The sequence below is a fragment of the Neopelma chrysocephalum genome, unplaced genomic scaffold (genome assembly GCF_003984885.1).
Source record: "Neopelma chrysocephalum unplaced genomic scaffold, ASM398488v2 Primary Assembly neopelma1_76, whole genome shotgun sequence".
NCBI classification, from domain to species: Eukaryota; Metazoa; Chordata; class Aves; order Passeriformes; family Pipridae; genus Neopelma; species Neopelma chrysocephalum.
The window spans coordinates 15,249,509-15,264,898 of NW_020897737.1; the positions used below are offsets into that span (position 1 = coordinate 15,249,509).

The 15,390-nt window shown below is 42.3% G+C and overlaps 1 protein-coding gene across 1 annotated transcript in view; it reads left to right on the forward strand.

Annotated features, from left to right (window-relative positions):
• Positions 1–14,217, forward strand: part of DSCAM (DS cell adhesion molecule) — a 442,671-nt gene extending 428,454 nt beyond the window's left edge. The window contains exon 33 of the mRNA XM_027689234.1: positions 13,243–14,217. Within this exon, the coding sequence (XP_027545035.1) occupies positions 13,243–13,586 (344 nt within the window). The 3' untranslated portion in view covers positions 13,587–14,217. The remainder of the gene's footprint in view (positions 1–13,242) is intronic.
• Positions 14,218–15,390: the final 1,173 nt, after the last annotated feature.

Here is a 15,390-nt window from a genome sequence, read left to right on the forward strand (position 1 = left end):
CTACATTCACTGTTTTGAAAGGCATGTCCTTGCGTTCTGATCTTTGCAACTCTAAAAGTAGATTTTTGGGAAAAGATGAGATTAGAACAGGTTGCCCAGAGAAGCTGTGGCTGCCCCATCCATGGAAGTGTCCAAGGTCAGGCTGGACAGGGCTTGGAGCAACCTGGGCTAGTGGAAGGTGTCCCTGCCCACGGCAGGGGGTTGGAACTGGATGATCTTTAAGTCCCTTCCAACCCAAACCATTCTGTGATTCTATGAATAGTCATGTGTCCCAGGAGGCATCTTAAGGGAGAAGACTGAAGCAGTAAATAAATAAGTAATAAATAACAATACAGCACAGCAGTATTTTAAACCCGTGGGATAAATCACATCCTTTAGAAAAGTGGGTCTTCTCAACCTCTGTGCAGTGTGAATATTCTTCATGGTATAAAAATGATGGCAGTATGTTATTATTGCATCTATCTCAGCATCAAAACTCCCAGAAGTTTGGGACTGGGAGGACTCTTCTCCTCCCCACTGTTGTCATTAACTAGAAGTCTGGTTAGAAAGATCAGCTCCTCGAGGAATAGGAATATGGAGCAATCATCTCAACAGTATAGTAGGTCCTTCCAGAGCAAAACTGAGGCAGTTTTCACATAAATATTCATAAATTTCAACAATTGTTACCCAGGGTTTATCTGAGAAGTTGACAAATGAGTCAGTCCTTCATCCTCCAAAGAGGGACAGAAATTGGAAAGAAATGCACTCTCTTCCTACCTCCCACTGTGCCATCAAAGAGTCTGTAAAGTAAAAAAAGGGAAGATAATTGTGGAGGTTCAAAGAGTTTTACAGTAATGTTTCTTTTTTTCTGTTTTAAAAATAATAACCACAAATTGAGTTATCACAACAATTATTCTTAACTGCAATAAACATTGCAGTAGCACTTTATTAAAAATAGATTCCCATTATTATCATTTTAAATCTCAGTAATAGCCTCAGCCAAGAAGCCTGTTGGGTTTTTTCCTTCTCTTTCCTCTTAAATTATTGTGCTTGAGAAAAGAACAGCTATTAACTGGGAAATATTTTGATATTTCTGTGCTTCCCAAGTGCTATTTATGTATTTTTTTGTGGGCAGACCTCTGATTGCATCATCTGGCAGTGGAGTTCATGCTTGGAAGAAATAATATCTGACCAGTGCTTGAACAGGAAATATCTAGAAAATTTTCATCAGGTCTCTTGCCATTTGCAGAAACCTCCCTTCCACAGGGGTACTGCAAAACCCAAACCCCCAGTTATGTTTTTCTCTTATGCTAATCAGCAGTAAAAAAAACCTCTTCAAATATATGATATAAGGCATTAGCTTGAGTTGGACCAGGCAGAAAGTTGTCTGATGTCACAAAGCAAGTGCAAGCTCATTTTGTCCATCCTTGTCTGCTTGGAAATCATAACATACAAACCCTGAGGGAGTAAAACATCTCAGATGCAGTCCTGGAGAAAAGACATCACTCACTGGATATATCAGATGAGGGGATTTTAAAATCCATTTAAATCACGAGGTTTTCTATCTCAGAACTCCCTCTATAAACTCTCAGCTGATGAAAGGAACCAGATTGGAAAGAAACCTGGTCGTGAGTGAGGAGAAAAGGCAGGTTATAGAGAGGCAGGCTCTGAAAGAAAGGATTTTCTAGGGACTGATTTCACAGCCATGAAGATGGAAGGAACACCCCACTGCTCCATAGGGAACCTGAGTGCTTTCCTGGGTTCTTAAACCTGTGCAAGGCAGGAGCAGCCCTTTGCTGAGCCCCTGCTCCTCTGGAAGCACTTCCCTCCTCCTGCCCTTGCAGTGTTGGTTGGTGAGGGAGGGCAGAGCTCCATCCTCTCTGTCTGCCAGCCCTTCTCCTTGTTCCCAGTGTCCCAGAGGAGATTTGTCCAGCAGACATCACCTTTGAACAGCAGCCCAAGGCCAGGCCAGGCCTACTCTGAGCCAAGCTCTCAGTATCCAAGCGTGGACACTTTGGGATTTAACAACTGGACACCTGAGTCAAGAAGCTTGAGTCGAGCCCTCAGCCCACTGCACGTTGACTAGAAAAAAAGATTTAACCTCTCCAGCTTTGCTGAAAGATCAAGTTCTTTCAGTATTTCAGATGCCTTAAATTAGGATTCTTGACCCAATTTACAAGTTTCTCACTGCTTTGACTAATCCTGTTGACTTGTACAGCAAAGTCTTGATGTGTAGACAGGTATTAATCTACAGAATGCAAGCACTTCATTAAATAATGATTTACAAGGGTCCCTTAAATTACAGCCTGGATATCACCTGCAGTGCCTAAATGTTGTTTTTAAACACCCAAGTCATGAAACAAATCTTCTTTTCCAGCATTCCGGTCACTACAGATAAAAATAAGCTGCTTAGCACAAAAAGAGGAATAAGAGCCACGCAGTAATAGAAAGCACAGTGTTTTTCCAATGTCGGCCCTGTAACCTGAGATGTGAACTCTTTTCCACTGACCTATGAGTTCAGGGGTGAAGGAGTGATTTCCCTCTTCTGATGCAGGCAAGTGTGATTGGAGTGTATTTGGAGACTTACTTTCTATTGGAAAGCTGCTGGCAGAGCTCCACGAGCTGAGGCTGTAACTGAATCTGGTACAAATTCGGTCACTGGGGATTCAGCAAGGGCTGGGACTCTTCACAGCTCACCTTTAGCCTCCTTTTCCCATGCCTGTTATATTATCCTGCATTGACTGAAAGTGTAGTTGCACAGTTCCACAGTTTCCAGATCCAAAACTGAGTTTCTTCAATACGGAGCAATCAATGTTTGACCTGTTTTTTGTTCAGAAATCCTGCAGTAAAGTATGTAAAGGCTAAGGTATAGATTGTTTTCTTTTTCAGTTTTACACTTGCACTGATTTCAAATAAAATAGAATATTTTTTCTGTTATATATATCTATAATAGAAAATATACAAATATAATAAAAGTGTATGTGTATACACCCACTTTATATATCATGTATATGGAACAAAGAAATCACCATCCTGACTCCACAATGGGAGACCAAGGTCCAGTTTTGAGAAGTACTTAAGGAGGCAAATCAAAATAGGCAGGTGGAAAAAACAGCAAGACAGGCAGAACAGTTGTAAGTGGAAAAAAACCCACCTTCTTGCCTACATTTTTAACTGCAGTAAACACTCTTAATGTGCATGTTAAATTCTATGTATACTTACTTAATGTTTATGTGACATATTCTGAATTTACTCCTCTGGATGAGCACCTCTAATGTTTCCATATTAAATTATCCTGTGCCTGGAACACCTTTTTTTTTATTTTCTACTGCACTGTTGGAAAACTAGGAACATGTCACAAAGAGACAGACTGTGCCATTTGCTGCTTATCATAGAAATGGCACATCAGTGATGAGAGGAAATTGCCTTTATCTTGTCTCAGGTTTTATTTCTGTGGAGTATCAGGAGCTTTTTCTCCTTCAGCTGAGGAAAGCTGAACATTCTGCAGGGATGAAAACCATTTAATTCTCCATTTAATTTGACATGACTACACACTTGAAATCATTGGCTTGCATTTTTATTCTGGTGTGTTTACAGGTGGGAAGGTTCACACTGCAAGTCTTTTTAACCTTGCCAGTGCAAGAAAAATGAGCTTAAAAAGGTTCAGACCAAAAGCTAAAATATTATTGGGTCAGAAAGAAAAACTATATCAATGTGAATCTTGAGTTTAAACAGGTTTTTTGGTTATATATACAAAGCTATTGTAATATGGAAGTTCCAATTTAGGTAGTATACAAGATGTCTGCAAGCTAAATTCAAGTCATTGATGGCACTGGAACAGGTTGCCCAGAGAAGTTGTGGGTTCTTCACCCCTGGAAGTGTTCAAGGCCAGGTTGGACAGGGCTTGGAGCAACCTGGGATAGTGGAAGGTTGGGTTTTTTTTGCTTTGTGATAGACTAAAAGCTGCATGTTAAGGGAAGCCCCCTTTCAAGAACGCCCATTCCTATATTTTGATTACCAACAAAATCTTTCCTCTTAAAAGTGATAGTTTTTTAAAATCTGAATTTAATTTAGTTTTGTTAAAGCTGATTATTTACTTTGTGGTCCTTATATATATATATATATATATATATAAGCTACAGCTATTAAAGTAGACTGCCCTTGTTTTCTGTAGCTCTGGAGGCATTTGACTGAACTGTAGTTAGTGGAGAGTTTTATGCCTAAAGCAAGGATTACATTTATCAGTATTTTTCAGCTACTTTCGTGTTCTTACAGTCATAACTTCACTGTTAAATTTCTAAAACCACCAGCAAATGTTCCAATTCGAACCAAAGATGCTGCGTCCGCTTCAATTAGCACCAGATTCTTAGAGAAGTTCAGTTAAGAGTCTCAATTCTATAAAAAACTAGATTTTGCCTGCTCGTGCCATTTTAATTTTGAAAATGTCAAATAATTTCACCTTCACAGTGTTTGAGACACAGTGTGTGTGATTTCTGTGGGGGCTTTCAGACAGCCCAAGGTAACCAGCAGCAGTTGTTTCCTGCAGACAAGAACTGATCTAGCCTTGCTTTAAGGTCCTTGTAGTCATTTACAGCCCTTCCTGATTTAAGTGGCTTCAGGCTCTGCTCATTTCCCCTGTGACAAGAGGACCTGAACGTAATCTGAGATCTACAGGAGGACTGAGACTGTGACATCTGAAAACGTAAAGCAAATCTTACCTGCATGAAAGGTCATGCTGGTGCTATTTTTTGAAATTAAAGTAGGAAATCATATCACTAGAGAAACCAACTTTTGTTTTAACAGTACATTCTTCATCTGACTGTAGTGATGGTCTTTGCCATCCATGAAAGAGCTTCTTTATAGGCTGGCCTTTAAAGCACAGCAGTGTTTCAGTATTGTTCACCTTTTTGTGTCAGCATCCTTAATTTAAATGTGAGAACTTCTGGTCCTGGTGGACTAATTAACAAAAATGCCATGATGCACCTCATCAGCATCACTCAGGTGACTCAAACTGATGGACATGTGGAGTCCCAGTGGCACCAATTCATCCATGAATTCAGCAGAGCAGCAGGGCAGTGCTGATATTGGTTTCCTTGTTGTAGCCTGACCTCCCTGTGTCTGTTAGGAGAGTGTTTGGCTTATCTGTTTCCTTGGCGTGGCCAGGTTCATCCGTGAATTCATGGGTATGGCCAGAGCCTGTTGAGGTCAACAGAGTTCTGATTTCATAAATATGCTTCAAACTCCTCACCTCTCCATCCTCTCCACTGAAATCCAGTCTCTTAACTGGAATTAATCCTGGGAATAAGCCCGTGAGGGATGCCCGTTTCCATGGAGCCGCGATCGATTTAACCCTCGGCTGAAGTGCCGTATAATTGAACGGTTTCTGTTCGCTGCATCCAGGAGTAGCAAATGAGTTTTAAAACTCCAGCTTTGCTAACCAGGGTCACCTGAGCCAGGGCTCCAGCACGGTTTTCCAAGTTTTCCCAGCCAGCAGGCAGGAGAGTGCTGCCTCAGAGCATCCTTAAAAATGCATGAGGCCGCTTGCGTGACAAGGCCGAGGCGGAAAAGCAGCGCTCCCGGGCTTCACTTTTCTATCATCATTTCATTATTTATTGACAAATTTGCTGACTTTAGCTCTGGAGCGTGTATTGATTCACAGAGTGAGGCCCCTTTTACGTGTTTTTATAACTTAGGCATCACATTAAATCGAAACAGGAGGGCATCAGTTCTGCAGGTGCCCCAGCCGTGTGAGGCCAAGCATCCACGTGGCAGATCCATAGGGTCTAAATCTATCTGACCCCTGGGATTAATCAATTTTTTCTTTCCTTACTCAGCTCAGTGGCAGAGAGGCCTTTAAAAATACGTCACTTCTCCTTGAAGTTACTTCCAAAAGCATCCGACAGATCTTCTGAAAGTGCAGAACTAAATTAAAGACCAAAGTGCTGCTGAGAGAAATACAAACCAAAACTTCAGTTCCTGTTTTCATTGAACCTTTCAGGAATAGGCAACAAAGTGATAATCAAGTCTCCTGCCATGCAGTCAGACAGGTGCACAGACTGTTATGTTGATGTAGTTCAGCTGTATGTCCTCAGTTAAACTACAGCAGTCTTGCTTTTGCTTTAAGACACTTTGATCAAAAGGCTTTTTCTTGGAATCGGAAGGTTTAACTCTAAATGACAAAATGAATCGCCTTTAAAAAAAGTCCACATTAGTTGGAATCCTCATTTTCAGTCACTTAAACCTAATCTCCAGTAAGTATAAATCAATTTACAGTCTTGCTGAAATCAATATAGCCACTGATTTATAGCAGTAGCAAATTTGGCTCCGGAACTACAGTTTTACTGATATCCTGGTGTTTCTTAAGAGATAACTCCAAGGATTGCAGTCAACAGCAACTGTTGGTTTTATTTTTTTTCTGTGAAACACAGCTGGTATTTTGAATATTTGCATGAAAATGCCACTTTTAGCAGACTGCAATGTGCAACATTTAACTAGGTGTTATAGATCTCCAAATTATCTGTGGAGGTGCAGTTTTCACAGAGAAAAATGCCAGTTATAAAGCCCTGCAGGGATGCTGGGGAATTCTGTTTTCTCCATCTAGAAATGGGAAACTTGGCTATTTTTCTAACACTTTTCACCTATTTTCTATTTAGATGATCACAAATACAAACAGCATAAAGATGGGGTGTTTTGCTGTCTGCAGAAACACAGTGAGAAGCCCAGGAGATGTGATGGTGTAACAGAGCCCTGAAGGGGAGGTTGGCAGCTGGAATGAATCCAGACACCCCGTTGGCCTCGTCCAACAGCATCCATTCAGTCAGTTTAAAAGTGTCCCCCAAATGCTGAGCACTTCAATCCTTTTTCTTGGGCAGCTGAGCAGAGGTTGAAGCTACTCTGGGGAAGGGAAGACCCTGTGCCTGCTCTAGCAGCAGCTTTTTCACTAATGAGAAAGCTCTGCCCTGCCCTCTCCCTCCTTCCTTTTCCCTTCTGCTGCTCCTAAGACTGTAATTTAAGGGAGTGCTCAGGCCTTTTGCCATTTATTCTGGATCACCTCAGAGAATTGTAAAATCCACTTTTTGTCTTGAAAAAGTGGGCTCATAAGGAGTCTGTGAGCTCCTGAATGTGCTAATAATGGTGTGCTCCTGTTGACTGCGAGCTCAGGTTCCCATTTGTTTGCCCCGTCAGTAATTTCCCTGTGGAAAATTTCCCCTCCATTTCCATTACTGATCAATATTGCCTCTAGAGAGTGGAGCCCTGTCATTGAAAGCATCCTTTTTTGCTGTTCACTTGTGGCATTTTACAGCAACATTTGCCAGAAAATAATAATTAGCAAACAAAAAGCATTGGGGAGGCAGTCCCACATTGAACAGCTCCCGATATCAGCTGAGCAAGGAGGTGCAGGACTGATCCTCTTTACCCCTCCCTGCTTGGCTGAGCAGGACACAGGATCAGAGTAACCAGATAATCGGCTTTATTGCTCATTAAGAGTATTTATACCTGGTGTTGCAGCCTACTGGGAGCCTGCAGGGCTGAATCCCAGCCTGTTGGTGTGGGAATGGTTGCGGCGCAGTGCGGAATGCTCTGCGGGATCAGTGCAGGATACACGGGCAGGAGATGGACAGAGAGGGAGCACCAGCAGGTTTCAAACACTGACAGCAGCAATTGTAAGGAATGTTATTGTGCTGCTATCAGTCTGGCTGCAGATCAAGCTGCTGCTGTCTAAGAAAGCTTTGCCTGCTCACTTTTAATGGTGTGTCAGGTTTTGATGGGACAAACACCTCTGAACATCACTTATGCTCTTTTTTTTTTGTCAAACCTCTCACCTTGGCCTTGCAAACCCTCCTCTCTTTCCTTGTTTCTAATGCAAGTTTTTCTTATAGGCAGCCTTTGTCCTGAAGAACAGCCTGTGAGCAGCAGCAAAGGCTTCACTGATTCAGTTACTGTGCGAGTGAGCTGGAAAAACCCACATAATTTTTTAATCCGCATAAACCAGGACTTAAAGCTATTTGTCAGCAGCTCTGTTTCCTTTGCTTCCTTTCAAAGGAAAACACAATATCCCACCAATGCTTCCCCTTCCAAAGTCAGGGCAAGCCAAGAGATTCCCAACATAGTGGCATTCCAGCTTCACCAGCACTTGAACACCCCCAGCACTGCTCAAGGTCATGCTCAGGTCCCAAACCCGCAAAACTACATCAGCACCTCACCTGTGCCAACAGAGCTGTATGGATTCAACTCTGGCATGATTTCTGATCCCATGGGATCATTCCAGGGAGGTCTCTAAGAGCTTTTTTTTTGCCCACTCACCTATTGAAGTAAGATGTGTGAAAGCCCTGCTCAACTCGTCTCGTTCCTACCTTTGTTAAATAGAATATCCTGTCAGAGTCACCAGCCCTACTTTACAAAATTCTCAAAAATAATGCTTCAAATAGCACGGAATTTCCTTCACATGGCAACCAAAACTTGAAAACCATCAGTGCTGTGCTGGAGTGTTGTGAAGACAAATTGCTTTTGCTTTAGTGGAGGTTATGATTCATGAGAAAATGCACAGATCTATCATGTAAAAACTTGGTAAGAGCCTCTTTTTTGCAGTCTGTGATGATCTGTGTATTGAAAATAGCACAAATCCTTAGATTTTTTTTCTGAAGCAGATGAAAGAAAAAAACCCATACAAGCTCTCTGGCATTTCAAAGAGGAATGAGGTAAATCTTTTGGGAGAAAGGAGTTTTAGTTCTGCAGACAAGACAGATATCTTGAAGAAAATCCAAGAAAAGTTGAGCAGTGATATTTTTCCCTCCATGTAGCCTGTCAAATTCATCCCAACCTTGCCCATACCTGAAGTTGACCTCTAGAATAAGGCTAAAAATGTCTTGGTTTTTTGCAAAACTTGTTTTATATTAGCTTAGTTGTACTGAAATAAAGGGAGGTATTTATTGCCCAGTGCTGCATTAACTCAGAAAATACTCTGGTTTTGGTAGAATATGTTGCTTATTGTAAATATCAGAGTAAGTTATTTTTAGCATTTGTTTACAAATATTTATTTGAGCCAACATTTTCTTAAATGTTCTGTACTAAATAATTCATTAGAGGGTTGGCACTCAGAAAAAAACAGACTGAGGTAGCTCTGGCTTAAATTGCTGCATTCAGATTTGACTGGATGTTTATCATTTCTCTGCAGACTCGGGGTTCTAATAGAGCAAATTTCCCTTTTTATAAATCTCAGAATCACAGTAAGGTTGGGGTTGGAAGGGACCTCTGGAGATCATCTAGTCCAAACCCCATTTTTTAAAATATGCACTAGAATACTATAGTTTTAGAATGTCTTTTGTACTAATTAAGCCAAAATGCATGAATTATTAAACATGCTCGTTTGCAGTGCTCATGCACTTGAAAGGTTTGCTTTCATTACTAATAAGGCACACACACAGCTGAAAAGAGGTAATTAGAGCATCAAAGGCAATGAACCATCCTGAAACTTCATATGCTTTCCCTTAAAAAAAACACCATTCAGATGAATAGCAAGAAACAAAACAAAAAAAATGTCTCCACTGTTGTGTCCAGAGGATAGGAACCAAGGCCTTTCCAAGCAGCTCCACAGATACAGCAAGAAGCTTTTATTCTGCTCAAAAGTACCTTCAAAATTGATGTAGGAAAGGCAAAAGTGAACCCCTGCGGTTATATTTCAAAGACTGTGTTTTCAAGTCAGAAACCCATTAGTTCTTATAAATCAAAGACTTTTTTTTTTTTTTTTATCCTGTGAGGCCGTTTCAATCCGAGCAGAGAAGAAAAAGTTCCATTCTCCAAATTTTTCTTTGCCACTGATTTTAATAATGTGCTTTGTTTTACGAGCAGTTGCAGGGAAAGACGCTTCTCGCAGGATAAGAAGGAGCAGTGGCACTTTTTATGATGGGAAAATGTGTACATCACATCAAATAATGAGGGCTCTGTGTAAGCCATGTGCTTTGAGCACCCAGCTTTGGAGAGCAAGTTACACTCTGTGGCTTCTCATTACTGCAATCCTGTTGGAACTTTGCCCCCAGACATTTAGAAAATTACAGTGAAATGACTGCGTATTGTTTACACAGATTATTGACTGTGCTTTCTTATGTAGATTTAAGGAGGGGGGGGAAAAAAAGGGTCTTTTTTACATAGCCTGAAGCTCCTAAATACACATGAGAAATGTCTAGACAGCAGCTTGAAAACGAACCTCCATCTCTGCAAGGTTCAACGCTCATATTTTATAGTCCACTCAAACCCATCGCTCAGAAGAAGTGGAAATGTGTAAGACACGGGAGCAGCTCTCCAAGGTATCCACAGGGAACTGCCAATGAGCCGTGCTCCGGCTGCTGCTCCGCTCCAGCTCCTTCCCAGAGAGTCAAAGGGAAAGCAGAGCATGCAGTAGGAAGAGGGAATGGGTGTGAAAGGACCTGGCAGGTGTTAACAAGGCAGTGGGTGTTGTGCTGCCTGGCAGCAACTCGTCAAAAACGGCGTTGGGGCGACAGACAGCTTTGGGAAAAGACTGATTGTTGTGGGAAATAGAATCATGGAATGGTTTGGGTTGGAAGGGAGGTTAAAGATCATCCAGTTCCAACCCCTGCCATGGGCAGAGACACCTTTCACTAGACCAGGTTGCTCCAAGCCCTGTCCAACCTGGCCTTGGACACTTCCAGGGATCCAGGGGCAGCCACAGCTTCTCTGGGCAACCTGTTCCAGGGCCTCCCCACCCTCACAGGGAAGAATTTCTTCCTCAAATCTAATCTAACACTACCCTCCTTCAGTTTAAACCCATTACTCCTTATCCTGTCACTCCATGTTCTTGTGAAAAGTCCCTCTCCAGCTCTCTTGTAGCCCCCTTGAGGCATTGGAACAGATTCTAAGGTTTTCCCAGAGCCTTCTCTTCTCCACAAGAACACTCCCAGCTCTCCCATCCTGCCTCCAGGACCAGATTCAACCTAGAAATTAGTCCTCTTCTTCTTGGGCTGAGGGACCCCTATTTGGCATGGGATTGCTAGAGAAATCCCCCTTCTGACCCCAGCAGTGTCTAAGCATCCCTGACAATGGGGAAGGTATTACTTTGGCATTATAATTAGTCACAAAGTTTTCACACTGCTGTTGCTGTGTCAGGTGCTGCCCACCTTCTCTGGGACCTGCCAGTGAAAACCCACCCCTGAGGCAGCCAAACCAAGGCCCTCAACAACCTTGTCAGTGGGCAGAGACAGGTCCATGGGGCAGCATCACTCACTCCTACACTCCTGCCTCTCTCCCCCACTGGGAAGGGGTGGGGAGGAACGGGGCTCCTTATTTAGGATACCGGGATGCTGCCCAAGATACAGCCCCAGGAAGCAAGTGATATGAGCATTTCCCATCCAGGCTGTCTCCTCCCTGCAGTCCACAGGGAATGGTCTTCGGAGCAAACTGCACTTTGGAAGGACTTGGGCTAAAAGGGAATGCAGAAGCAAGGAACTGAGGTGCAGCGGGGGTGACCAGGGGATGGGTTTCTGATTTCCAAGGGGACAGGGAAGGTGTTGGGCAGCACAAATGTACCCACAGGCAGCTCAGTTCAATGCCTGCAAAGAACTGGAGTGATTTGGTGCCTCTCTGCACCTGCCAGGCCATGTGTCCACATCCTGCTGTACTTTACCCCAGCAGCTGAAATGAGTCTCATATGCACAATGTGTCCAGCATGAAAGGTAATGTAGGAGAATAAGGTAAATAAACCCAATTAAAGTTAACACAATTCATTTTTCAAGTGGCAATCAGTGGGATTATATGTATGAACCTCCCCTCTCTCTCCAGCCCTACCTAGATGTTGCCAAGGTGCATGTCAGCCTTATCTTGAGATACTCACATCTTACTCCACGAGGGTAAAAAAATGTGTGCCATGTGTCTGTGTTGGAGATGGAGCCAGAATAAAGCATATGGTGTCAGACAGTGCTTGGGGATTTCTATAGGAATAAACAGGGATTCTGTCCAAATGTAACTTCTCAGCAATTCTCTGCCTGTGACCTGAAATTATGGATGGAGCAGATGCTGTTGGTCTTTTAGGTAAGACTTGCAGTGCCTTGACTTATGTGAGAAAGCAAAGGGCCTGTTTTATTTTAGGTCATCAGACAGCTTTTATCTGGGTTAGGAAAAATGCAACTGTTATGCATTGTTTTATTATGAAGAAATACTTTCCTGCTCTATTGTTTATGCCACTGGCACAGGTCAGCCTTAATTTCTGCTGCTGTAAATAGCTCATGTAGGCTCAGGTGCCAAGAGTCTCTGACTTTAAACATTCAGGATGCATCCCATCTGTAGATGAGACTGTGGGTTTGATGTCTGCCATAAAAAAAAAGGAGCTACACACCTGCAGATGTCTGCAAAGAAGAGAGAATACTCTTCTTGAATGCTCCTTTAACTGTTTGTTTGTTTTTTTTCATACATACGTGAGGTTATACCATCACATATTTTTAGAAGGGAATGTCATTACGTGCCTGATTACCTCTCATTTCCTTGAAGGAACATTATGAATACCTAACAGGCCCAGGAATCAGGGGAAAGTAACAAATAAGAGCTTTTCTTGACAATACAGAACAGAAAGAAAGGCTGATGCAGAGACTCGGGTGCCCCAGTGCATTTTGCTGCCACGAAAACAGCAGCACATTGATGGTCACAGTGGTAAAAAATCATTAGTGATTTAAACCCAGTGATGATGGTTGGCAGTTAAATGTGGGTATATTCAGGACAGGAATGTTTCTGTGTTATTCAGCAACCCCTTTAAGACTATGGCCTTAACACTCTTGCATCCATTTTAAACATTTTAGTCATTCCACCCAAGATTGGGGGCCATTAATTGGAACTGTGAAGGTTCCCATTTAAAATGGAAAATAAGAAATGGAAGATGGGAAATGGAAATGTACTGAGCCTTCACAAAAACGAAAATCAAGACCTTTTGTTTTAGGATTTTGAGAAAAAAACCTCCTGGTCTTTTCAGTTTTATCTTCTTCCTGCCTTGAGTGCCCATAAATCGCGTCACACTCCTCGTTGTCATCATTCTATCATGGAAACAAATATTAATCGTGAATTCTTATGGATGTGCCCAAAAGGAGTGTGTTGATGCATGATTCTGGATGATCCTAGCATAATGAATGGCTGAAAATCAACGTGTCCATTATAAATGCTGATCACAGACCCTCCACTTTGGTTGGCTCCCCTGGCCAAACGAGCGATAACACGACGTATGTTTATAAATAAAGACTTAATTTTCCCCTTTTGCCTCCCCAGGTGATCTCATGCATTTGCCACCCTACCTTAGGATGGACTTTTTATTGAACCGTGGCGTGCAGGGCACGAGCAGAGACCTGGGTTTGGGCCAAGCCTGCTTGGAGCCCCAGAAAAGCCGGACCTTGAAGCGCCCCACCGTCCTGGAGCCGATCCCCATGGAGACATCATCCTCCACGAGGGATGTTCAGTCATGGCAACCTGGTGCTGTGGCAACGTTACCTCAGCGAGAAGGAGCTGAGCTGGGACAGGCAGCAAAAATGAGCAGCTCCCAAGAATCCCTGCTGGACTCCCGGGGCCACTTGAAAGGAAACAATCCCTACGCAAAATCTTACACCCTGGTATAACACAAAGAGCATGGCTGGACAGTGGCTGTAAATATTTACACTGGAAAAACAAACAAACAAACAAACAAATCCAATGAAAGCTACCTTTTTTTTATTGAATTCCAATATTTATAATTAAAGAAGAAGATTGCCAAAATATTTGACAAAAAAAAAATAATAATATGAACGACAGACAGTGCAAAGACTCTCTTGCTTTTTTTCTGTCTGAGTGTGAGCTTCATCCGACTGGACATCTGAATTTTTGGGTAAAAGAGTCCAGTTTTCTGATCTTCACAAGCGTTTGTGTTTTTACTGATTTTCTACGAAGTGCATGGAGACTTAACTAAAACATTTTAACTGGAAGTTCCATCAGACAAGATTTAAAAGGGAAAAAAATCACAAAAAAAAATCACCCTATTTGTGAATTCAACAGGAACATTGATTTGGAAATACAAAAAGTCTTTTGTCATGTTTGCACTTTTTTTTTTTAAATTAGAAAATGGGTCCTTGATTGTTCTTTTTTTTTGTTGTTAATTAGGATGAGTGACGTCAGTGGAGTGAGGAGATTGATTTGGGGTTTTTTTTTGATATTAATTTAATGAGACACTCTTTGCATTTTGTCTATGCGAAATAAAAGGGTCTTCTGCCTTTATTTGTGATGTCTGATTCCATTGCCTTTAGCTGGGCTTGCTTTTCCTAAGTGTAATAACCATGTCAGTGCCATACTCTGAACATCTTCATGTGCCTTTGGGCAGAAAAGGGAAGCAGGGGTCATACCTTTGGAAAAAAATTGGGATTCACTTACCCACCAACTTTTTTGCTGCCATGGGGCAGAGAATGGGGGCAAGTCCTGAGTGCCTTGAACCAAACCCACCAGGAGTCTCAGCATGTGATTCATCTGACACCAAGAGGCTTTTGTTGGGCTTCAATATTTGTTGGATCAGAAGAAATGTGCTGATGTTACTTTACTTACTCCTTATGAATGGATCTTGAGTCCATTTGGGAGCAGCTCTTACAGAAATGAGTTGCTTACATAAAGACTGGGGGGGAAAAAACCCTCAGCTTTTCCCATAATAGGAAAAACGGGATGAAAAAGTTATTCCAGGTCTAAGATCAACATGTCTTTCTTCAGAGGAAAAAAGTCTTGTTACGTGGGAGCTGTCAGCTCCTATTACTTTGTTGCATCTTTTGATTCCAGGGGAAGTGATATTGCTTGTTTTATACAAAGCATAAAAGATTGAACAGCACAGTCGGTGGGTTTAACACAACAGTGTCGGGAAGTGCCTCCCTGTGTGTGTCCTGGCCACCTTGGCATGCCCTGACCAGGAGAACAGGGAGAAGAGCACCCCAAATTAGTCCAGACATGCTGGCTGGGAGTATCAGCTGGGGTGTGGAAGCAGCAGGGCTTGGAATGCTCGGGCAGGATGGGAATGTCCCGTGATTTCCCCAGTGGGTGACGGTGTGGGCACTGCTACTGCAAACAGTCCTGCCCCAGGAGCAGTTCGAGTTGTTGGAAAACAGAGAAGTGCAGCAATGTATAATTGTTTCACTACTATCATTAAAGGAATTGTGCTGTTGTAAGGGCAGTAAGTTAGCAGAGTGCTTGAAAAGAATCAAGCTACATTTGCATCCTTAGCTCTGTCAAGTCCAAGTGCCAAAGTTCGGGAATTCTAACAGAAGAAGCCAAATGAAGACATCCTGGAGGTATGTACTTCTTCTGGACGTACAAAGGAATGCTAAGATGTCACTCAGATAAGGAACCACTTCCCATCTCGTCTGTCTATTTGACCAATATGGTCATAAACTGTGTTAACAATTAGAAAAA